Here is a 25,459-nt window from a genome sequence, read left to right as displayed (position 1 = left end):
GTAATGTCTAAAGTGACAAAACATGGGATTTTGCTGACATTTTAAGATTATAAAGCTGAACGGCCTGAAATGCCATCAGTTTACAGAGATTTCCCTGTATTTCTCTGTTGCAATAGGATATCATAATAATTTACCCCAAAAAAGCCAAAGCGAAGCAAATACTATCAGATTACTATGGTACAAATACAGCACCACAAAATACAAAAGAGAGTGCTGTTATTGCAGAATATCAGATGGCTATCATCAGCTGATTAATTTTGAGAGCCAGATATAACTGTTACATATGTCAATAAAGAAACTAATTGCATGGTTATACAGTATGATTGCAAGAGGTGAAGCAATAAGAAGAACAAGCTGAGAAAGGTAACAGAAGTTTGTAATAGAATCATAACATTTCGATCAAGTGTCAAAAGTGCTTCAGTTTATCATAAAATAAAATTTAAATAAACCTGAGGAAATCAAGGCCTGTCTGTTTAAAATGTAAAGCGTATAGTTAGTGAGTGCCAAGCAATTCATGCACTCACAGTAAAATAGCTAAAGCCTCAGGGAATTAAGAAGTAAACCTATTCCATCAACTACATTCAGGAATGTGTCGTACAACATATGGAGAAAAAATAATGACAGCTATGATGGATTGGCCCCTCTGAGAACAATCTGCATTAAAGTCAAAACACGTCTTCAAATCGTAATCAGATACAAAGAAAAAAAATGTTCTTGAAGTTCAGCTGTAACCGAGGTACAAAAAAATGACCTCCAGTTTTAAAGTCTATCAATTATTGAAAGCTCTGAAGTGTTCACAGTGTGGAATTTAAGGATGTTTCTTCACACTAGACCCACCACATGTGTCCTCATGCAAGTTTTAAGAGCGCTGTGTGCCAGTTTCTAGTTATCTACCGCTTTATGAGTCCTAAAAGCGATCTAGTATGTATTAACATCAGAGAGAGAGAGTTTAAACACTTAAGGGCATAGTATAAATACATTTAGGCTCTCCACATATACAGTCTTTGCTTTTCTGCTACTTGTAATCGCTGTTAAAGTAATAGTTCACACAAAAATGTGGCACCCTTATGTCTTTTGCAAGCTCTATGAGTTTCTTATTTCCACAGACCACAAAAGATGTTGAATGATTAGCTTCTTTGAATGCAAAGAGTGACCAAGGCTGTCAAGCAAGACTATTAAAGCAATATTTCCAGTGAATGACAGCTTGCAGTATTTCACACCAAGCTGTTATTTGGGTTCCGAATATTAAGAGTCATATGAATAATGCTTGCAAAGTGCTTTTTTAAAGCTTGATAGCCCTTGGTCTCAAGCCACTTTCACTTAAACTCTATAAAGCAACTTTTGCAACCTTTTTAATATTACTTTGGACATTATTTAGAGCATTCAATTACCTAACGACTACATTTTCTCAGCTCCTTCCTATTGATTATGGCTGTCTGAGTGCTGTACTTATTATGCATATATAATCATGAGTTCAAAATTGAAGTTTGCAGCAAGCATTCAAAAGACTGGGGTCAAGAAAATCTTTAATAATTTTAAAAGAAGTCTCACTAATAGAGCATCTATTTCACACAAAAAAATACAGTGAAACTGTATTAATTCAGTATTAATTTTTTAGACTTCAAATAAAAAACATGAGTATATTTGAGTTGCAATATATTTTTGTGTAATTGATGACACTTAATTTAATTTCAATGGAAATCTTTCATTATAATATGAATATATTTAATATATTCCTCTTTGATCAACTGAAATCTTACAGTATTACTTAAAAAATAATAATTTGAAAGGTGATGTATCTGACAAATACCAGCAAATGGACCTCAAAAACAAAACGACAATGGAAACTACTGGTCTAAACACTCTGGCCTAAATCTGTTCTCTAAGAAAAAAGCTATAAATTAGCTTTTGACTCACTGACCTTCATAAATGCAGCACATTCGGCTTTTACAGTGACTTTGATCTTACAAAATATCTTTCCACAATCTTGGCAGCAGTTTAAGCGTTGGCGTTTGTACAGGAGAAGAATACCCAGAGATCACAGCGCTGCGATGACTCACTATGTGCAACCTCCAAACACATTAATCAAAACAGCCCGGCCCAACATATAAATGATCTCTGATACACGTCCCTTGGTGAAGGTATTAATTATTCATTTACTCATGACTATAAACTTTTTACTGATCAACTGATCAAGGTGATGCTAAGCAGAGTCAGGACTTCTGATGTCACGGTCTGTAATTAAATCAGCGCAGATGTTTTTAATCCTTGAACATACTGAATCAAATCTGTCATTTAATTAAACTTAAAGCGTTTGTCACAGTAAGAGACTATTCTGACATCTATTAAAGGTGAGAGTTACAGAATACAGCTGAAGATATAGATGAATGTGTGAAGGGGCTTAATGACACAATGTCATGGTGAGATCAGAGAAAATTAATATTTTTGATTTTATAGATTTCATATTTTTCTTCTCAAGTTATGAGCAAATTATTTGAGCAATGAAAAACAATTGTTTGCTTTCAGCTAAACTTTGTGATTTACTTTATGGTCAATAACAACACGGGCTCATTATGGATACATACCCGTTTATTAATTTCTGGAAAGCATAAAATATGTCCCAGAATGTATGTTTATTTGCAGTTTTTGTTTCCGCGATCCATCAGAGGCCACTGTGTATGCTTTTTCAGATCTCAAATTTCTCTCGAGAGTGCCATTCGCGGCTGCTCTTCTCATGTAAATCCAACAGAGACTGCTGTCGACTGTGACCGTCTGACCAACTTTTGATTTTGCTTTACCTGCTTTCTGGAACTGTTCTTCACTTGACTCAAACCCAACATCACAGTCAACTTAAGCATCTTAAGTCCACTGATGCACACAACAAGCCAATGGGCAAACTGGTAACAGTGGAAAAGCTGTCCACATCAGTGCCATCGGTGACACCATACCGCCCCTAAACATTCATTTTAAAGATGAAATGCAGCCAAACATACTGTATCTCTGGCAACAAAATTTGCGCTCTCCAGTAATGTAGATGAGGCCATGTATTCAAAATGTGCCAGTGTTAATCAATAATGTTGCATTTATTTGAAAAAAATATATATTATTGCAATTACAAATTTCTATTTAAATACGTTTAGATAAAATTAATTTTCAACAGCTATTAGTTCAGTCTTTGATCAAACATGCTCCCTTCAAAGTCATTCTAATAATATATATAATATATAATATAAAATTCATAATAATAAAATCACATGCTAATCCTTATTTGAGCACCAAGTAACACTTAAGTTTAGGTCACAACTCATGGTATTAACAAACTATTAACTAGTCTTTTGTGTCTCCAGAATGTGTCTGTAAAAGTGACTTTTAGCTCAAAACACCCATCAGATAATTTATTATACCTTTCAGAATATTGGATTTTTTCAGACTCTTCAAATACGTTGTGCACCCCCCCCCCCCCCCCCATGACAAACGATATGTTTATTACCATATCTTGACATTTTAAGCATAAATAATAGCCTAATGTAAAATATAAAAGCAAAACATCAGTAGGCCATTTGTATTGGGTACTCCTTGCGGTATTGGGGATGAGTCGTCTGCAAATGTCTTAAAAGTTTATACGGCCTCAAGCATTGGTTAGCAAGTACTTTGCCACAGATAAAGCACTGTGGCTGGGTCAGGGACTCTTTGCTTCGATAAAATGGAATAAAACCATAGTTCAGGTAAATATCTTGGTATTTCCTGCATTTCATGGATCCAGTGTTGCTAGTGCTGTGACCCGAAATGTTTGGAGCTTCATCACCTGGGTACACTATGCTTGGGTCTTTACTATTTGCTGCTGTTGACGAATCAGTAAGACTCAGTCTTTTTTTGTGGAGGACGAATTACAGATTTGTCCATTTTTGGTCAACCAAGGGATAAAATGAACTAAGGCAACTTGATCGTCCTAATTGGTTCTAATTGTCCAATGCTAAAAATTTTTAAATATGGTGCTACTCCCCACAGATCTCCACGAGGCCCCCTTGTGGATCGGGACCTCCCTGTTGGGAACCACTGTATTAAAGAACAGTTAACATCTTAATAATAGGCAGGTAATAAGATAATAGTTAATAGCATGAACTGTGACCTTATATAAAGTGTTACCGAGCATCCTAAATGAACAGTAATAATCGCTTAGCAACAGAAAAAAAAAAATTACAACTGGACTTTTGCTTTAGACACTCATATACAAGGTTCAGTGCAAAATTCATGAACTCTTCCCGATTTTCTGCCATGAGTTTGATAAACGAAAACCGTAGAGGCCTAATTTGTGTTCAGATGTGTTGTGGTGACCTTCGTGTCAGATGTGTGTTGAATTTATTCACAGCCAATTTATTCATCTTTAATTCAGGATAACAGGCAAACAAAAGCGATTTTATGTGAATATCTAATCATTTCTAGTTTGAATGTGATGGTGCTTTAATTTGGACATGCTAAATCTATTCTACACAAATGAGCAAAAATGAAACAAGACTGGTGGAAAACAGAATTAGCATTAGAGGCTTATATTAAAACCAAAGCTTCTACAGTAGAAGAACAGCATATCATTTACATACAGTACAAGTACAACAGCACTAGTGATTATATTCTGAGTGCACAAACTGTACATGGTCACAGTCATCAAATTTTGTGGTAAAAGCATTAGCAGTTTTATATCAGTGACGCGGTATTATCAGCTAGATTATTTTATGAAAAGTGCACTTATACTGAGTGCGTTAACATTTCATATTTTCTAATCATGTGTGTACTGTTTCACAGACTCAAGTGGAGAATGACAGCATGTTTTCAATGTTGTTATGGAATAAGTGGGCAGATCCAGTATAATAGGAGAGAGAGAAAAAAGGACAAAGAGGAAGAGATACACGTTACATGTATTTATTTCTAACATGACACCTGATGAATGAGGCAGATATTCAGACTCACTCAGTCAATCTCTCTCATGATACTCATACTCAATACAATTAGACACTCAACATTCTTTTATTAGTTTTGAATCTGTGGCAAAAGTTGAAAAACACTCACCAACTTCTTTCAAACCTATACTGTAAAAAATGCTGGGTTCCAAACAATTCCTTCAAGTTGTCCAAACAAAAGTTGTTAACTTATTCATTTTTTACAAATTTAAGTTAATTGATTACAAAAACAATTAAATTGTTCCTAAAAAATCTTATGAATTGTTTTGTTTCAACTTATTTTAAATAAATTTAAACAATCAGCTAAGGTAATTTTTTAATGTGTATATGACTTTAGTAGAGCACAGATGACAGTGCATGGAGATTTACAAATCAGTCAATATCGGAGATAATATCGGAGATAATAAAATTTCTTTAAGTAAATAAACCAATAAAAAACTAACAAAAGCTAAACCAATTTAGGTATATACAATACATAAATCAATTCGTTTTATAAAACTTTCATTTTACAAAAGCCTATCTGAAAAAAAGATTTTAGATGTTTTCTAAAAACAATAAACACCCAAGGTTTGACATATTATTTATTAAGTATTTGGATACGATTATAATAATCAAATCATGCAAACAGAGCCTTTTTTGAATGAGTGAAAGCAGAAACTAGGTGATCTTTTTTTTCTGTAGGCTAGGCTATCTTTTTTTCTTAAATATATGAAGAGCTTTATTAGTGCATAGCTGCTGAGCGCAACGAAATATAGACAATACTTTATTACTTATTAACTCAATATTGTGATGCACTATTTTCAAAAGTAACTTTCCTCAACACTGCTAATGGCCCTGGGCATTTTGTGCATTTTAACAGCCTGTTGCGCTAGGCCAGTTGAAAACAGTTAACTCTGAGAAGAAAAAGCACACTATGTTAGTCGCGTAATATTTCATTCTCCAATCAAATGAAAGCAGACAGGGTTTCCGTTGAGGTGAAAGCAGTGTTTGTGTTGTCAAGATGACTTCAGAGACTTTTAAAGATGGACGAGAGAATAGTCGCTTTTTCGAGTTATCCAGAGCAGTATGACTTCACAAATCGTGAATATCACAATATTGTTAAAAAGCAGCCGATCAGTCTGGCAATTTTTTTCTCGTCAACAAAAAAGGCAGTGCCTTGCGTTTTCAGAACAGGAAAGCACGTTCAGTGTGATAGCCATCCACTTTCCACTGTATAGACGAGAGTGCCTAGACATTCATATAACTTTTTAAGAACAAACCCTTTAATCCTAAAATACAACTTTTTTAAATGTCAGAATGGGATCAAATACACACATTCTTGTTTTGCTGGAAGCTCATGTAGCAGTAAAAGAATGATTCTTTCTCCATGTGAATGGTTTTGAAATCCCATTTGTTGTGTAGATGGATACAGAGTGCTTTTGGAAAAGCTTAAGTATGGCTTTGTTTTCTCCCAGAGAAGCAAAGTAAAAGCAAAGTTTTTCTCTTGCTCTCTCACTCTCTTTATAAAACTATTGTCTCATGCTTCTTTGGTCTATTCGGTTGAAAAGTCTGTGTCAACACATCAGACAGAAACATAAGAGTTTTTTTTACCGTTCAGCCAACACTTATGCTCTCTGTCTTCTTGACTCGGCTCTTATTGGGCCAAACTCTTTGTGCTTAGCTCTCTTTGGTTTTTCTAGGGCCAGACTCTCATTAGGTTGTTCTTCCATCTAGCTCTCAGTGAAGAGAGTCAGAGAGAGAGAAACAGAAATAAAGCGAGCAAAACTCTAAGTCGTGCCAGTGTAATAATCCACTGTCAGCTTTGCTCTAGCATGGTGACAGCATATTACACACTGAATGAGAGATGTGCCACATATCAAACATTGTAAGTTGAAATTGGAAATGAAGATGGCAGACTGCATTTGGGCTGCCAACAGCTTTGAGGGTTGATGCCTCTTTTCAGAAACAGATAAGAATGAGTTATGAAACTCATTATAAATATGTGCTTACCTCATTGGCGTACACCCAGTGACTATCTTTGGATGCTAGATTGGTTTCCACTGCCTGCAGAACACAAAAAGACAAAAGGATGCAAAATTACTGGGAGGAAAATAAAAGAAAGCTTGATCTACATCAACAAGTAGAAGCTCAAGCAATGGACACTGAGAGCCAAGGGCACTCTTTAAAGCAAGCTTTTGTAAAACATTTTAAGGAGCATTGCTATTTCAGAACACATTTTGGGCTCAATCATACCAATTGAACACAAAGTATAGCGTTACCTTTAACGCTTTGAATCATTATGGAAAAACAAAATTATTTTCCCAAAATAAAATAAAATAAAATAAAATAAAATAAAATAAAATAAAATAAAATAAAATAAAATAAAATAAACATTAGCAATCTAATTATTTGTCTTAATCTAAATAAGACAATAATATGATTAAGGAATTTACATGAGTTGCTTTTTGAATGTTCCTTCCATGATCCCGTTTCAGATATTATAGCACATAGATCAATTAATGCCATTATGTCATTCTGCTATTTCTTCTAAAGTTTCATGCAATTTCAGGTGTTTCATTAAAATTTTTTTAACTTTAACAGCAGTTTTGCAGTTTTACTTTCATTCAGGGACATTTCATTCATGCCCTCGTGACAAACCAGATATTGGATGCGTGTTTGAAGTAAGACCTGGTGGAAGAGTGTTGTTTTAAAATAATTTGATACCTATTTTGATTTCAAGATGCGGGTGTCTGTGGACCTTTACTGACTTGTGAGGTGCCAAACAGCCATGTGTGTATGGAATATATTATCACAAAATGGAATGAAAATCCTACATGAAGGTAATGGTTTAATTAACCCTGTAAAGTCCACGGTTGCAGAATTGCAACCTCACTTTTAACAATAAAAAAGCAAGCAAATGTTGTTGTTTTTTCCCTCAAAACCACTTTAACATGATTAATGGGTCCTTCTGTGTGTACTCACACTGCAATTGGATAGAAAAAAAGTGTTTATAGGTCAGGTCATCCTGCCATGAACGTACTCCCATTGAGGTGATCTCCTTTTTTGCACGTCTAGATTCTTCAAGATTAATTAAATTCCTTAAACATTTTTTTGTGTTTATTACAATATCTAGAACACATACGTAGTCTGTAATTTTATAAAACATTAATCAAATTTGATTTAGAGCTTATTATGTCTATGTTATAATTCTACAACTTTGTATCAGAGAGGTAGCCTGTTGCATTGTTGAATTATATATTTCTATTTAGCTTTTTCAAAAGTTAACAATACAGAACACTGAAACTAATCAGCAAACAAAGTAAAGTAAAACATACACACAGTATATAAAAATTTATAATAAAAAAGGTGGAAATAGAGTATAAACCAATGAACAAAAACTATTTTGTCAACTCAAATCATGTGGTTCTGTTTTAATATAATCAAAAATGGATTCCAAATCTTTTTAAATAATTCACCCTTTCCTCTCAAACAATTACATGATCTTCTCCAATGGCATACAGTTGCAAACTAGACTGTTGTATTGTTCAGGGACAAGGTGTGAATGGTCTTGAATGTGAACTCATTAGCAGTCCCTTTTAGTATGATAAGTAGAGACCATAACAGGCAATTCGAACAATATTGGTTGAATGTATTGTTGAGTTCTGATTATCATTTGCTTTGAAATGGCATTGAAACTGTCTGAAAAATGTAAATCTGCTACAAGATAAGTGCTATTCTCATATTTAAATAAACTTTTCCAAACTTTTCATTTTCAGAATGCCATCAGTGCAGAAAGGCCGTCTATTCAGTGTGCAGGATGTGATTGCTGCAGTACAAAATGGAGAGAGTGATTTTAAAATGGATGCAAGTAATGCAAGAGAATGAAGATGCAGGTGAAATGTGCAAGTGAAACCAATAAAGATGTGGACATCAAGCCCCAACCAAAAAAAAAAAAAAATAGAAGACAAAAAAAAAAACTTGCTCATTCTTTTCTATATTGGGTCTTACAAGGTGTTTACATGTCACAGCCATTTCACCCTGCAGCCCAAGAATGGTTACTTACTGAAGCTAAGTAGAACTAAGCCTGGTCACCTGGATTGGAGACCACATGGGAAAACTAGGTTGCTGTCGGAAGTGGTGTTAGTGAGGCCAGCAAGAGGCGCTTAAACTGCTGTCTGTGCAAGTTCTAATGCCCCAGTAAAAGTGAAAGCCTCCATCATGGCCTCCCAATCATCTCCATCCACTAAATTGGCTCTATCACTGTCTCTTCACTCTATCAGTAACACTCTATCCTGGTATGTTGTGAGCACACTGGTGCCGTTGCCCTGTGGCTGCTGTGGCATCATCCAAGAGGATGCAGCACATTGGTGGTGGTGTGGAGAGACCCCCCTCTTGATTGTGAAGCCCTTTGGGTGTATGGCCATACACGCTAAATTCGCTATACAAATACATATTCCATTACATACATGTCTGTACTTCACTTCAATTATCTGACAAAAATCAGCATACTCCACGTCTTAATTACATTTTTATTTAGTTTGATTATGACTTTAGTCGAATTAAAGTAATCAAAAGTCGCTGTTTATGGTAGACTTTCAATCATAGTATTGTCTTATACATATTAAAATCGGATTATGGGTGTCCATGTAAACATACTCATCAACATGAGTGTTGTATTGACACCGGCATTGATTTAGAGATAACAGTGATTCTAATTTAAGCAAGAACAAATACTCTTTTTTTTTTTTTTTGCTGTTTTTATGCTCAACATTTTTGAATGGAAACACTGAACGATTCTAAATTTGTATAGGTGCACATATTCAGTATTTGTTTTGTTATACACATACAGGTAAGTATACTTTAGTCTTCATACAGGCAGTCCATGGTTCAGCATTCTTTAGAAATACAGTCCTGCTGGTGAAATGCAATGCCAGTCAATGAAAAGGAATGGTGACTTTTGAATATCTGGGTGTGAATCTTGACAGCGGACACAGTGGAATATCTCAGTGCGATAGGAACACCTGCTGAGGGACAGTCTGCCTTTCATGTTTAGGGAATATATTGGACTAACCGCAGGCTGTAATGAAGCGATAAGACCGCATTGCAGGATTCTGATCAAACATGTTCCTTATCAAACATCCTGACCAGTTTCAATACTGGTATATTCTACCCAGAAAAGAGATAGTGCAAGTGTATTTCCAAGTTCGACCTCAGACGGATGAAATGCAAAAAAAAAAAAAAGTAATTTTCTTGCTCAAGCTGCATTTCTAAGTGCACATTGGATGCTGGAAAAGATTACAAAACAGCTGGAGGCTGGAATGCATGCTTCAAAACAATGGAGTTTGTCTTGGGGGTTCTTTACATCAACTTGAAAAATATTGATCTGAATTCTTCTGCTGAATTGCTCTTGGATTCTCAGCTCAACGAATGCACCACATGTACTTTAGTCTGAGAGATTCACAGTTCACATTCTTTCAACCATCCAGGAGAAAGCATTGGACGAGAGCCTCTACTTGCTGTTCTATTCACGTTTCCCGTAGTGCAGCCAACAAAACCATCTCATCATAATGCTAATTTAAATGCAGCGTGAAGATATTGGAGGGTAATCCCCAAAGTCATAACCAAGTTCCCCTTGCTTTCTGCAGGATGTTACATGACAACTCTTTCTCTCTGGTATGCCATAGATCAGATCAACAAGGGGTTTCCATGACTACACTCCATGACTGAAAAGTGCGCCTCTGTGACTTATTCAACAGGACTTCATGATTTCATGAAGACAGCTTTGATCTCTTCATTCTTCCACCTTCAAAGATCTTTTTGTGATTGTGACGTCTTTTACTGCAAAAATTGTGATGTTACTGTACTGAGCAGAGGTTGAGATCCATTCCTTCATCCCAACTGCTTTATAGAGTATCACAAATCAAAGTGAGAACATATGCATGATCCAACTTGAATAACAAACTGCAAAACACAAAAAACTGAGGCAAACAGAATGTTTAAATGAGGTGTCACAGTCGCTTTTGAATAATGCAATTCATTAGCTAAAGCAGAATGTAAACAGACAATTATCTTTATTATTTCAGTGTCACTTTTGGAAAGACAATTGAGACTTAATGACTGTTAGTGTACTGGAATACTCTGCTGTGTTGATTAGGAGAACAAATGATTCCGTCATTTGACAATTTATTCTAGGGGTTTGAAGCCGTGCTAGTGTGAACTGTGGTTTGTTTGCTCCCATGTTTAAAACAAGTGTAAAAAAGCATATCAATTAAAATGTTTTAACACTTTTTTTTAGATGGAATGCAATAAAAACCAGTGTCTTTCGGTCACAATGTCTCCTTAGTGCCTCACGCAGCACTTATCTTTAGTGTATGTTTCATTTCTGCAAAGTTTCTAAATCTTTAACATTCTTCTGAAGTGTAACTTTTGTATTATGTTTCTACTTTACACCTAACACAGGCATTAATATTTAGTTTTTTTCAAAAAATTATTTAAAAAGTAATTTTAAAAAATAGCTGTGATTAGTCATTTTTTATCATTTTGTTGTGCTTTTATCAATTATATACAGTGCTTAGCTAAGTACACCCCATTTTGAAAATGAATATTTTGATCCATTTATCAGTTAATAAAGTGAATTTATTTTGGTGCATTTGAACAAAACAGATTTACCAAACAGAGATATTTTTTTAAAATAATATTTTAGTCGCTGAACATATTCAGAAACTGAAAGATAATACAATCACATTCAAGCAAAATACTGAGTACTAATCAGTACTGACTAATCTAATGTATATGGACAAATAAAATATTGTATAGCTGATTGGTTCATCAGTAACAACTTGGTCCCAGTCTCAGCCAATCAGATCACTCCAGCTTACTATTTATATTTTTTGTACGCCAGCTGTTTGTCAGTCTTTTTTTGGCTCGATTTGTTAATGGATTTTGTGCTTGTTTGCTTGCTTGATTTTGTGATTATATGCCCATTTTGTTCAGTTTTGTTGTTACATATTTTCTGTCTTCACCCTTATTTACAATGTGTTGTCGTTTTGGTTTATTCACTGTCTGTTTTTACCTGTGTAATCATTCATTCTCTTTCCTCATGTTTCCCTAAAGAGGTTTGGGAGAAAGACTGGTAGGTAAGTAGGTCACGTGACATACATTTCAACACATAGGAGTTCAACTTTCTAGAGATACACTAGGGAAGGGGGAGAGTGCCAACCCATGTGTTTTTGGTTAAGTAAATAGTTAGTGTAGTTTTGGTAAGACGTCTTTAACGTTGAAGACTTATCTTTCACAATTTTATTGAGACTGTTTGGTTTTAATTGTTTCTTTGCTTTGCGCCACCCATAGCCAATCTTTCTAATTTATGTTTTGTTTTGGTTGTGATATGTAAATATTGTAAATAGCTCACTCAATGCTTCACCTATCACCACCGGTAATAAATTACTTTATTTGCACAGCAATTCTTGTCTGCGGTCATTACTTTGAGTACAATTTTTTTGTGTCTGTTTGAACCAGATCCTTAAGTGTGCAACCCGACTTCCCTAGGCTGCCCACTGCTTGTAACACTGAGCACTGTATGTATATGATTAATATATTATTCTCTTGGTAAAAATGTGTTGATTTCAACAAAATAAAATGAACATGACGGTCAAAAACTTTTAAAGAGGTGTCACATTCTTACTTTTTTGGTAAAAAAAGAAAAAGAGAAAGGATTTTCCAACAACAACAAAAGAGACAACTTTTTCAGATATTTCATGATTTAGAAATGATTGTGGAACGGCTGGATGCTTTCTTGGATGTTTCTAAAAGTCTGATAAATTGCCTGACTACAAATATCTTAAGATTTTAGGTTGAAAGCAGCTCTCTTTCTTTGAGCTGTTGAGCACTGATTGCAGTGTCCCGTCTCCAGCTGTTTTGAACCTTGAACAAAACCAAAGGCAGCACTTTTCTGAGCCGTGATTTTCAGTAAAAACCCCATCGGTTTTCTTTCTATCATTTCATCACACATGCATCATACATGAGTCCCTCTTAAGATGTAAAAAAAATGCTACAGCATTGATGCACGGCCATGATAAAGAAAAAACACCCTAGCCCTGCTATCATTTAACAATTCATGTAGCTCAGCTAGAACAGCATTGGCAAGGTCATGGGTTTGATTAATTTTTAAAAGCATCTATGCGTCTTCCAAATGCATAAATGCAACATCACACAAGCATTATCCTTTCAACATTATTCTTTCACACTTTACAAGGCACTTTGCACATTTGCGTTCATTCATGTCACAGTATATAAGATCGACTCCTGCACTCCCAGCATGCTAGCTGCCCACTAATATGTTCCCGCTGCACAAGTGGGTGAACCTGGCACACTAAAAGCTGTTGATGAGATTTAAACTGCCAAACAATGTGAATCTGTGTGAATTGAATAGGGCTGGGTAAACATATTGATTCTTTGATTTTAATCGATCTACATTTTAACTAAACAATATTGATTCAGGAAACCCGCAGAACCCGAGACTAATGTGTGGAAGTGTTTTATGTTCACAAGCAATGACGGTAAAGATGAGGTTGACAAATACCTGTTATTTCTAAAGCAGATGCAAAGAGTGAGCATGATGTGATTTAAAACAATTGAACCTACTATAATTAGCAACTAAATGTGTGTGCAATGAATATGCTGTGGTGTGATTGATCCAAGCACTAATGACAAGGAGGGGGGGCAAGGGGGGGAGGAAAATGCTTCAGTCTAGTTGTCAAAGACTGTCTGTTAAATTCAGTTTAAAAGCCTGGAATTGAGCACTGCAAAGCATGAATATCTGTCTATGTTACATAGGTACAAAGTACATAATAAAATTTTGAAAATGTTATGATCTTTCTGTAGTAAAAGTTGTATCAAAGAGTACAAATATATTCTCCATTCTGCTCAATACTGGAGGCTTTTTTAAGACGAGCTCTGAACAATCATGATTTACTATTTATATAAAAGGGTTTTTGATGCTGTTAGCATACTGTATACTGTAGTGCAGTTTCAAAAGTGAAAAACAAGTATGAAATGTGGGAAGTGAATGCGCTAAATGTTCTATGTAGATAATGTTAATTTAATTATTTTAATTAAGGACAAAAATTGACTGAAAGTGTTGATGAAGGTTAGGTTTAATAGGTTAATGTTGTCCTAACACCTACCTCTCTTAATGTTAAAGTAATACCTTGCTACCTTAATAGTCTATTTCTTACACTCTGAAAATAGACTGTGAAAATCAGTAATAAAAATTGCAAAAATTAAAAACTTATCTGTCTTAGGTGTTTGATGAGGTGCTTGCCCAAGGGGCCAATATTTGCTAGAGGTGCCAGTGAAAAATTCAGCTATAACAAACAAGACTTACAAAACAACATGTGTAGGCTCGCAAACACAACAGTTACTGCAGTTTAATGGACAACTTGATTTGTATACACTGTCCAGCCAGTTTTAACAAAGGTTGAATTTGGAACATGTTATTTGTGGTACTTGGTTTAAATGAGTTCATTTTATTCTTGCACATTTACAAAATGTTAATTATAACAGTATTGTGCATTGTGCAGTTTAAGCTTGCAGTGTGTGCACTGTATGTTCGTATTTACAATTCATTGTTACAGTGTGTGTTGCTGGAATTATAATTGCTCAAATATAATTGCATGTATGTTGTTAATGGAAATGTGTATTTCATGAATAGAGCTGAGTAAAAGGGTTTTGTTACCAGCATGTTTAATTATGGATTCCATGTCTGAAAAACGAACATTTTAAATTAAATGCTGATAATTGATACAGAATCAAATTGAGCTAAAATTTAATTTAATTAAGACCACATAAAAAGAGTCAAATTGCCAAATTGGTTGCAATACCCAGCCGTGGTTGAAATTCCACAGAACTGAATTAAAAAATAATTTAAGGAAAAACAAATTCCTTCAACAGCTTCACACATGCAATCACATGAACAAACATGTGAATCAGCTTCAGTGAGATTGCTCATGTAAAACATGTATTTTCTTTAGAATGAGTGAAAACACATATACATTGCTCTCATGTAGCAATATAAAACAGTTAAAAAAACACCATAATTCAACTCTCGCTGACAGAAGCAACATAAAGAAATAAATGAATCTTCTGAAGTGGATGTACAATTTAAAATGAAATTCAGTCTGCGATCCGCATTGTTTCTCTACACATTTTTGTCTTTACTGCCTGTTTCTGAGAGGGAAAAAAATACCTGTTTTGTTTCTGAATTAACCTTTTTTTGCCTTGGATGTCTTTGTTCTAGAGCTTGCGAGAAAGTGTAAATATTGTGTTCTGGTAAAATTCTGAAAAACAATAAAAAAAGACTTATACCAACGTAAACATTTCAGTTGCACCGGTGATGCTCTCCCAGTGCTGTTTCATAATTAAATTGTTGAAGTTGAAAAATAAACAGCTAGTAAAAAAAGCTGTGCCCTTGAAAGACACTGCGTTAAGATCACGTCTCACTTCCTCAGGCGTAAATTCAAAAAAGCATAGACAATTGCAAAGAGAAGTCGTCATGGGAAAACCTGTGGATTTAAAAAAAGGAAAATCTCATGGTCAATGCGAGGATGAATAGGTCTCATAAAAGTTTGATGCTTCAAACTCACATCCATTCAACAGCCTTTAATGGGAGAAAGGTGCTTTGCTTGAAAAAAGCAGTTGCGATCTGACCAAATTTAATACACAAATGCTATATGCCAGGATATAGCCAGAGTGCAACAACATGAATTAAGACTTTTTCATTACTTCTCCCAGAAAAAGCACCAAAACACATTTAAGTAGTACAACCGAGGATAGAATGCAGTATAAATTGGGCTGAGATATTGCTCCACTCAGTGAGACTCTCGGTGATTGGACGATGGGGAGCTATAGTGAGCTTTGATTGGCCCATTCATTGGTTTTCTGACAAAATGGAAAAAAACAACAACTGGAGTATGAACACATGTCTTCTTTATTGCGATGAGTGCAAGGTGAATGCATTAACAGCTCTCCCACAACTACCCTCACGCCTCAGATACATCTGTCCTCAAAATAATGCCCAAAAACGATTGCAGATCTGAAATAAAATCAATATGCGCTACTCGCAAAGCTTATTTTCCAATTTTCGGCCAGGAGGAATGCCTGCGCTGGTCATGTTCACCTCAGAGATGCAGGGTAACAAACAAAGCAAATCGCATCGGGTGTCAATATTCGTTAGGTTTGTCGACAACACTTGAAAAAGAGCCACTTCCTGTGTTGCAGGCTTGCACGTATCGCCTGATGGGGTTTGTTTATGTATCTCCACACATTTCACACGCATGACAGCATTCTGACAAAAGCAAAGTTCACTGGCAAACCACCAGTAATCCTTGGAGACAAACGCAGAGAAAGTGCGGCTAGGCTTTTCCATTACTGACAGACCAAGTTAATTGCTTTTCATGCTAATAGCCGCAGTTTCACTTTTAAATTAAAGCAGGCAATAAACGAAACATGACGATACCATAAATGTAAACAATAGAATTAAAATAAGCACATTATCTAATTTGCGACTCTTTTTAATGACTACAGGGTGCTCCGTTAAATGTAAACATTTATGTAAATAATGTTTTTTTGTTTTTACTCCTTAGGGAAGAAAGAGTTTATGAAAGAAAGAACTGCAAGAGGTTTCCCTGTGTCATCACAAGAAATATCACTGGAAGAAAAGCAAATAAACAGAAATCTGCAGAGAAGTGACACAGCCACCTGTGAAGTGCTGTCAAGAGCAGTTTAAGCAGGTGGAGGAGAGATGAGAGAGATGGAAACAGCCTGTTGTAGGTGAAATGTGGGAATGGACGTAATAATGAGACTGTCGTAAAGCACTAACTAGGATATAAACAGTCTGTTTAACCAACCTACCCTTATCTGAAATTCTGGCCTGTACTTTTTTTCAATGTCTGTCACACTCTCTAACAGTTTAAATGATCTCTTCTGAACAGTCATAAACATGCTCTCTCTCTCTCTCTCTCTCTCTCTCTCTCTCTCTCTCTCTCTCTCTCTCTCTCTTTCTCCCCATCTAACCATCAATATGTGCAACAAACAATCAGTTGAAAGCCAATGAGAATTGATTCCCTGACACTAAGATTTGCAGGAGAGCAGGATGTCTTTCATGGACCAGGATTGAGTTCAGACTCTTGAATCAGACACCTACTGATTGCTGTCAATCCACAACAGGATAAACAGCAGCAAAACAGACAGGGGATCCACTTCTGCTGGGCCATGCATAAACTGTTTAACATTATGGAAAACTGCGGGACAACACATTTTGAAGATCGATTCTTCCATAGGGATGTGCTGAACTACACATCTGCACAATCGACTGTTGGAACACAAAAGAAGATATTTTGAACAACAATGAATGTCAGTGGCATACAAACAACATTATAACCTCACTCACTATATTTGTTTTGATAATGGAAATAAATAAATAAATACTGGTCATTATTGCTGAAGTGAAATGGTTTGAAAAGTTTATTCTGTGAACACTTTTAGAAATAAACATATAACATCTGTCACTAGTGAAGTACCTTTTCAAAAGGTACTTTTTGTTCCTAACAGGTCCTTAAAGGTACATATTAATATATAAATAATATATTTAAAAAGCATACATTTCAACAAAACAGGCTCATTGTGAAAACATAACCTTGTATACACTTACGGGGAGTGTAAATTATGTGGCAAGAGCTATGTATGGTTTTAAAACGAATGATACGAGGTAGTATGACGCCGAAGATGGCTTCTGTTTTTGTTTGTGCTACACTCTCAGAAATAAAGGTGTACGCAAGCTGTCACTGGGTTGGTACCTTTTCAAAAGGTACAAATTTGTACATTAAAGGTCCATATTAATACGTCAAGGGTGCATATTAGTTTTGTACAAAGTACAAAAGTGTTCCTCTTAAATTTTTTAGGTACTAACATATACTTTTGAGACATAAATATAGACTCTAAGCACAAATGTGCACCTTCTGAAAAGGTACAACCCCAGTGACAGCTCTCATGCCTTTATTTCTGAAAGTGTACCAATGGACCACCTACCATCGTGTGGATGGCTTTTCATCTGTTACCAATTTGCTCTGTAGTTTGCCACATATGTCATCAAACTTGTGATGCAGAGAGGAGTTGACCGCAATAACAGGGTTTCGAGTTCAGTAAAGAACGATTCCAGAAAGAAGGTAAAACAAAAGGTAAAAAATAAAATAAACAAGTAAATAATGGGGAGAATGTGGTAACGTGAAAAAGTGGTAAAAATCAGTAACTGCGAGGGATTGCTTTTTCTAAATTGCTTTTGAAAACACTATCGGTTGGGTTTATGGAAGGGGGTGGGTGCTGCAACCCAACACTTGGAAACACCCACACACATACACTACGACCAATGTAGCTTATTCAATTAACCTATATTGCATGTCTTTGGGCTGTGGGGTAACCGGAACACGCAGAAAAAACCCCCCATACAAACAGAGAGAGAAAGTGCAAACTCCACGCAGATAAGCAAACTGAACTAGCCGAGGCTCAAACCAACGACCTTCTTGCAGTGAGGTAATAGTGCTACCCACTGTGCCACCATGCTGCAGTACTTATATTTAAAAATTCAAAAATATTTTGTCCAGTACTCATAAGGAAACTAAGAATTCATTTATTTAGTCTTTAAAAAAGAATTTATCAATTTTGTTGTAGTATGTTAAAATAAAACTAAATTTTTATACCACCAGTGATATACTACACATTTCAGAACAAATACTATAAAAATATCTAAATTACTTGGAAAATATATGAAACAGCTTTATTTTTCACATGTTGCCTTGCTTCTTTATCAGGCAGTGACTTTAAAGACAATGTTTGCACAAAGAGACACAAAATTACAACCAATTTCAGCTTTCAGTCACCATCTTTATTTTATTTTGTTCTCACAGTAAACATCACATGATTGTGTATTCCCGCACACTGAATGCATCCTTCGAAGGCATCAATTTTCAGTTTTTGCACACAGCCTCTGACTCATCCCTACTCTCTGCTTCTACATTTCTCTCTTACCGCTCACAGATTCACTATTGTAGCTTCAGCTCTGTCTAATTCTAAGCTGGACCTTGTTAAGTTAGATAACCTGTTGCTATGGTAACTCTGATCCAGGCTTGTCTTCCTGAGAGAGTGTTTAATTTAAGATGGAAGGCTTCAGACAGACGCCGCTCTGTCCGAGAATGCAACAGCTATTCATTAGACTGAAAATGAGCATTAAATAAGGCTTACTATCCATCTAGCACATGAATTAAGAATGCGAGATCGATGCTTCACAAAGAAAAACCAACATCCGCAGGGAACAGTGAAGAGATCTATTCTTTTATTTATCACCTTGTCATGTGTTGACATGTTTGGCTTCGTTTTTTCGCCCCTGGATATCTGCATTTACATTCATGAACATGTATAAGACACTGGATGCAGGACGATAATTAGACTCATGAATCTAGAATGAATAAGCACACCTTTATTACAAGGACCTTCATTGCATTTCTCACTCTCGTCTAATATCAACACACTCTTTTTTCCAACTACTCAGGCTTTGACATTTGGTCTGGACTATTTTTTAATGCACTAAGTTCCCCTTTGTTATGGTTAGTGTACTTTATTGCATACAGTTTGCATCAGATCAGATGCATTTAATCATTTTCAAGTATTTGCAAATGTAGAAATCATTTCAGACTAATGTATTTATACTAAATTTTAGATATTTTAAGTCCTAAAACACCACGGTTACCCTAAACTTAACCCCTTCACAACAATATTAAACCGCTGCAGGCAAATAAATGTTCAGCCACATGTATTATAACCAAATTGCATAATATTTTAAGTTTTCTGAAGACTTATGACATCTACAAAGTGCAAAACTTAACACTAAATGTTAATTGTACCATTAATTAATGTCATTTTTTCAATTTCAAACAATAGATGAAACTCTGTCATCAAATGCATCAAATGATAACCAATGGCATTTCAATCCGCAGTTTTTGAAATTGGTTGTGATTTGAACATTAAAGCGGGAAACTCTGATAACTTTTGTGCCTGTTCCTCACACAAATCATTATTTGGCCTCAGTAGACTCGGAACGTTTGTAATTTTTCAAATAAATTGTGACTGGAGTTGTTTCTGTCATTTAGATGCAGAGTTTTAAACTGCCAAACGGTTTGTTTTAGATATAAAAAACATTTTTTTATACTGAAATGACAGTGAGTATATAAACTGAAATCCTTCAACATACCATGCTCAGAATACTTGAGTATACCCCATTTTGAAAAAGAATATTTTCATCCGTTTCTTAGTGAATATAGGCTATGTATTTTGGTGATTTAAACAAAACAGATTTATTAAACCGATATATTAATCAAAATAATATTTAGTACACATATTTAGAAATTGAAAGATAATCCAATTAAATTCAAGCAAAATATTGCAAAAACAAATTACAACCTACAAAATTTCAAAAAAAAAATTTTTTCTGTTTTTTGCTTCTCTTAATTTTCCTTTTTTTAAATTTGTATTTAATATTTTTTCTATAAATTATAAATTTGGGTGTACTAGTTTTTCGATTATTATGGTGAGTTATTTTGTTAGATAGGCTCCAAATTTGGCTTTAGTATTGACTAATCTAATGTATATGCACTAATATATTATTGTACAGCTTCCTATTAAAAGTATGAATTTTAAAAAATAGATTTGTGAGGGGTGTACTTATATATGGGCAAGGCAGTGGCGCAGTAGGTAGTGCTGTCGCCTCAAAGCAAGACGGTCGCTGGGTCGCTAGTTCGAACCTCGGCTCAGTTGGCGTTTCTGTGTGGAGTTTGCATGTTCTCCCTGCCTTCGCGTGGGTTTCCTCCGGGTGCTCCGGTTTCCCCCACAGTCCAAAGACATGCAGTACAGGAGAATTGGGTAGGCTAAATTGTCTGTAGTGTATTAGTGTGTGTGTGAATGTGTGTGTGGATGTTTCCCAGAGATGGGTTGAGGCTAAAAAGGCATCAGCTGCAAAAAAAACTTGCTGGATAAGTTGGCGGTACACTCCGCTGTGGCGACCACGGATTAATAAAGGGACTAAGCCAACAAGAAAATGAATGAATGTACTTATATATGCCGAACACAATAGATAATGACAGTATTATACTTTATTAATGATCATTATATAATTTATTATCAATAAATCTCTCATGCTCTTCGATCAATGTGAATTGAGACAACTATCTGACTGTGTCACAATGTTCTGTGCATTCCTAATTTCTAACACAGTATAAAAGTTGTAATAATAATGCCAAAACAGTATACTTTTTTATAGGATGTGCTTTAACTTAGTAAGAGGACATCTACTGTCAGACAGAGAATTTTTCTCAAAGAACACCAAGAAACGTTATGTGGAAATCCACATGGTATACTATTAAGTCTGCATAAAATAGCATTTGCAACCCATTTTTACTCATAAAATATAATGCATTTTGAAGAGTATTCAACAAAGAAAAATTGTGCTATTTGGAGAAACGCACATCTGAATGCATAGAATCTGGTTTTTGGAAATCCTCAGTAGAAAAGTAAAATGATATGCTGACATCAACTGAAAAGATTATAACCAGGGAGAATATATATATATATATATATATATATATATATATATATATATATATATATATATATATATATATATATATATATATATATATATATATATATATACACACACACACACACATTTTTATAAGAAAAGAACAGCGAAAAGAAGAAAGCTGACACATAGTGCCAGTGGCGGTTCTTGACCACAGTAACTAGAGGACAAGCATGGAGCTTTTAAGGGGCACATTTAACCATTGATCTATTCCTACAATCGGAAATATTTCATTCACGTTTCCCACACCATTTATTATATCACATTTCTCTATCCAAAAGATTAAGTTAATACAAATGTTTCTATTTTCTTAAATTTAAAGTTTGCCTAAAATGTTACCTGTTTTTCAAGCCAGTCAAATAAGGTATTATTGTATAATAGCATGACTAATGTATTATCATTATTTGCCCATTATTGAAATCTATTCACTAGCTGCTTATTTCGCAAAGTGTGCATGATTATGCTTCATATTTAATCTTAAAGTCAATTACAAGCACAAGTCATTTAGCAGATGCTTTTATCCAAAATTAATTACAATTAAGGAGGCATTCCCACACAAGAAATGAAAATTATAAACAGTTGTCAAGCCCTATTACCTGTGTGAGGCACACTCAGTTTGCGGTTGTGGTGTGCTAAGGTGGGGGGAAAGAAGCAAGGGGTCCTGGTTTTGTTCATGGGGGAATCACCAATCAATAATTAGTCAACATTCAGCATATACACTAAATGCCACAGGATTAACAGATGCATCGGCAAGTAAATTCTATATACACTCACTTTATTACATACAATATGTGTGTGTGCTTGCAGTGTTGCCATATCCACTCATCAACAGCATCTGCACCTTTGAGCTTCATCTCAAGACTTTTCTCAAAAAAAAAATGTCATGTTTATAACAGTCATGAAAGTGCCCAAATGTGGATAGTAAAATATTGCTATTATTTGTTTATGTAAAGCATTGAGACGAACCACTTGGTGTTTAGTCTAAGTGCACGTTTCAAGCATTTATTAGTACAAATGCAGTTTTAAATGTTCCATTATTCTGCTATTCCAAATTTAGACAGACCAGGCAAAGCTTGTTGACACCCTGACACAACTGCATAGTACCATACAAGCAGAAAATTAAGTAGAAATAGGGTCTATTTTGATTAAATTTTTCCTTTAGACATGCAAGACAAAACTTTTCAAGGCCACAAGACAAAACAGACACAACAAGCGAGATCTGAAGTGAGAGAACCAGTAGGTCTACTTGCCAATTATAAACCTCAGGCTCTGAGTTCAACTCTCAAGCCTCATCTCATTTATGTCTCTCTGCAAGCTGCGAGAGCTGCTTATAAACATATGAATTTACTGGTGCGTTTTGATCAGTTCGGAAAACCCAACTCACTAGTGTACATGACCAGGCAATAAAGGCAGAACGATTACTCAGACATCAGTCAGTTCACAGATGTTGAATACTCAGGGGAAAGTGTTTCATAAAACAGCCTACATTACAGCAGCACTCAAGCAATAAAACGAAACACCTGATCATTTACACAAATAACTGTAAATTAAACCCACATTCTCACACAGATGGAAGAGTTTTTCCCCTGAAGGTCACCATCTGTCATATTTGACGAGCCATCAGAGAGTGTGTGCACTGTATGTATATTATGTATACAGTGGGCTAATATGATAAACACTTCTAAAGTTATCATGGGATTGCAAGATATTTATGCTTTACGGTCTTTACATTTGGCTACTAAGCAACAGACCGATGATTCAAGTGGCTATAAATGTGTACACTCATATTAGTGATGTGCAGAGTATGCAATGTACTGTGTATTCAAATATCTAAATATGAATAAAAGTTGCCCAAATGTAATTTATCTTTGTACGGTACAGAACTCTGCTGAGCTAATTTGTTTACTGATGCAGGGTTGGCTATTCATGATGTTTTCCGATTTGGAAAAGCCACTTCCTTTCGGCTGCTGAGAAAAATGCCACAAGGTGAGGTCTGAAGCATTGTGTGTGGAAAGGAATTGGAAAAAAATAGCCCATGGCACAGTAATGAGACAGGATCTCATGGGAAGGGGCTGAAAATCTGCATAGGCCTTTAGCTGTGGGCTTTTGCGAGAGGAAGGATAAAACATAAAAGCTACAGTCGGGGGTATGAAGGGTATGCCTGTCTGTCTGTCTGTCTGTCTGTCTGTCTGTCTTTCTGTCTGTCTGTCTGTCTGTCTGTCTATTTGCTGCAACTGAGTCTTACAGAAATGTAGAACCCTTCAGTATTACATTGTAATAAATTCCTAGAATTTCACAACATGTTGCTGTAATTTTTTACAGTAAATTACATTAGTGTCACTTTGATTTAACTGTTTAATTTTACGTATTTAGAATTTTATTGAGAAATTGAGCGTGGCATAATGATTACAGCACATTACTGTAAAAATTGTGATATTCTTTGCAGGTTAATTATAAGAAGTCATACACTAATAATATTTTATTTAACATTGAAAATAATACACATTAACTTTTATGCTAGTACAGGCAATTTTTTAAAAAATATTTAGAAATATTTACAGAATTATTGTTATTATGAAATACCTCCCAGTAATTTACTGTGAATTTACATACAGTACCTTACTGGGAAAGTAATGCAATTATAAACCAGTACTTTACTGTAAATTTAAGGTCAAATATTTTAAAGTGTAGCAATTCTATTTTTATCCCAAGATTATATTTTAACTATTCTGTATTACACTGTTTATGTTTTTATGTGTTTTATTGGTTGAAAAAAAAATAATAAAAACTCATGTACTTAAAACATTTTTTTTATTTTGTATATAATATTTTGCACATACAGATGCGGTCACTGAGAATGTGCATTTCTTCACGCGTAGTGCTGCAATTTGTCATGCACAATCACATGCTGTGCTGCAACAGCAAAAGCCGCCTTCATTAAAAATAAATAAATAAATAAAAATATGTGCTTTACGCAATATCCCCCAGGTGGTGTAAGGAACAACCACTTTTCCATCGCCTCCAAATTAGCCAACTAAGTACTATAATAAATAAATATATGTATATAGGTAAAGAAAAAACATAGCTACTTGTCAGTTTAAGATATTCTATAAACACTTTATAGACTAGGGTTCTTTTTTGTTTAAGATCGTCCTTATGTTTTCCTTTTAAATGTAAAAGTGTAGCATTGTCATTTTAATTTAAAAATGGATATTTCCTTGCTGTGTCCTTCTTGAAGTTTCAATTAGGCACTATAATCTTCACACAACATTGAAGACACAGCAGCAGGGCACCTCATTTCACCGATTCTCCTCCTCACATGCACCCCAGCCCCGCTCTTTACTTTCATCCGCGACACAACCTACCCTGTCTCCAAAATCTGTTATTTTACATTTTTTTTATGTTGCATCTGTTATAAAATGTAAAATAACTAATAATTAAATTACGGAAATTTACTGTAAAATAACACATTAAATTACATACATTTATCAGAAATTTTAATTTAAGGAATTTTTTGTCATTTAATGTGCGCTATTTTTCGGCAAATTTCTGTAGTTTAATGTCCGTTATTTTACAATACATTTCTGTAATTTAATGTTTGTTATTTTACGGTAAATTTCTGTAATTTAATGTCTGTTATATTACAGTAAGTTTCTGTAATTTTACTGTCGTTATTTTAGCTTTTTAACAGACGTAAAAAAATGTAAAATAACAAAATTTTTTACAGTGTAGATAAAATAGCTTAGATGACATCAGGGCGTCACAGTGGCACAGAGGGTAGCACAATCACCTTATAGCAAGAAGTTACACAGTTCGAGGCCCAGCTGGGTTAAGTGGC

At 35.0% G+C, this 25,459-nt stretch overlaps 1 protein-coding gene across 24 annotated transcripts in view; it reads right to left on the bottom strand.

The window, feature by feature from the left end:
- The window catches only part of grid1a (glutamate receptor, ionotropic, delta 1a), a 492,444-nt gene that overhangs the window by 66,840 nt on the left and 400,145 nt on the right, over positions 1-25,459 (bottom strand). For 20 of the 24 annotated variants that reach the window (XM_073928587.1, XM_073928578.1, XM_073928576.1 and 17 more), the window contains one exon: positions 6,945-6,998. In XM_073928587.1, the coding sequence (XP_073784688.1) occupies positions 6,945-6,998 (54 nt within the window). Of the gene's footprint in view, positions 1-1,921; positions 2,097-6,851; positions 6,999-25,459 lie in introns of those variants that run through there. The other 4 variants (XM_073928591.1, XM_073928590.1, XM_073928589.1 and 1 more) reach the window with 4 other exon arrangements.

Source organism: Danio rerio, chromosome 17 (assembly GCF_049306965.1).
Source record: "Danio rerio strain Tuebingen ecotype United States chromosome 17, GRCz12tu, whole genome shotgun sequence".
NCBI lineage: Eukaryota > Metazoa > Chordata > Actinopteri > Cypriniformes > Danionidae > Danio > Danio rerio.
Note: the sequence above shows the minus strand (reverse complement) of the source record. Positions and strands in the feature narration are given on the sequence as shown.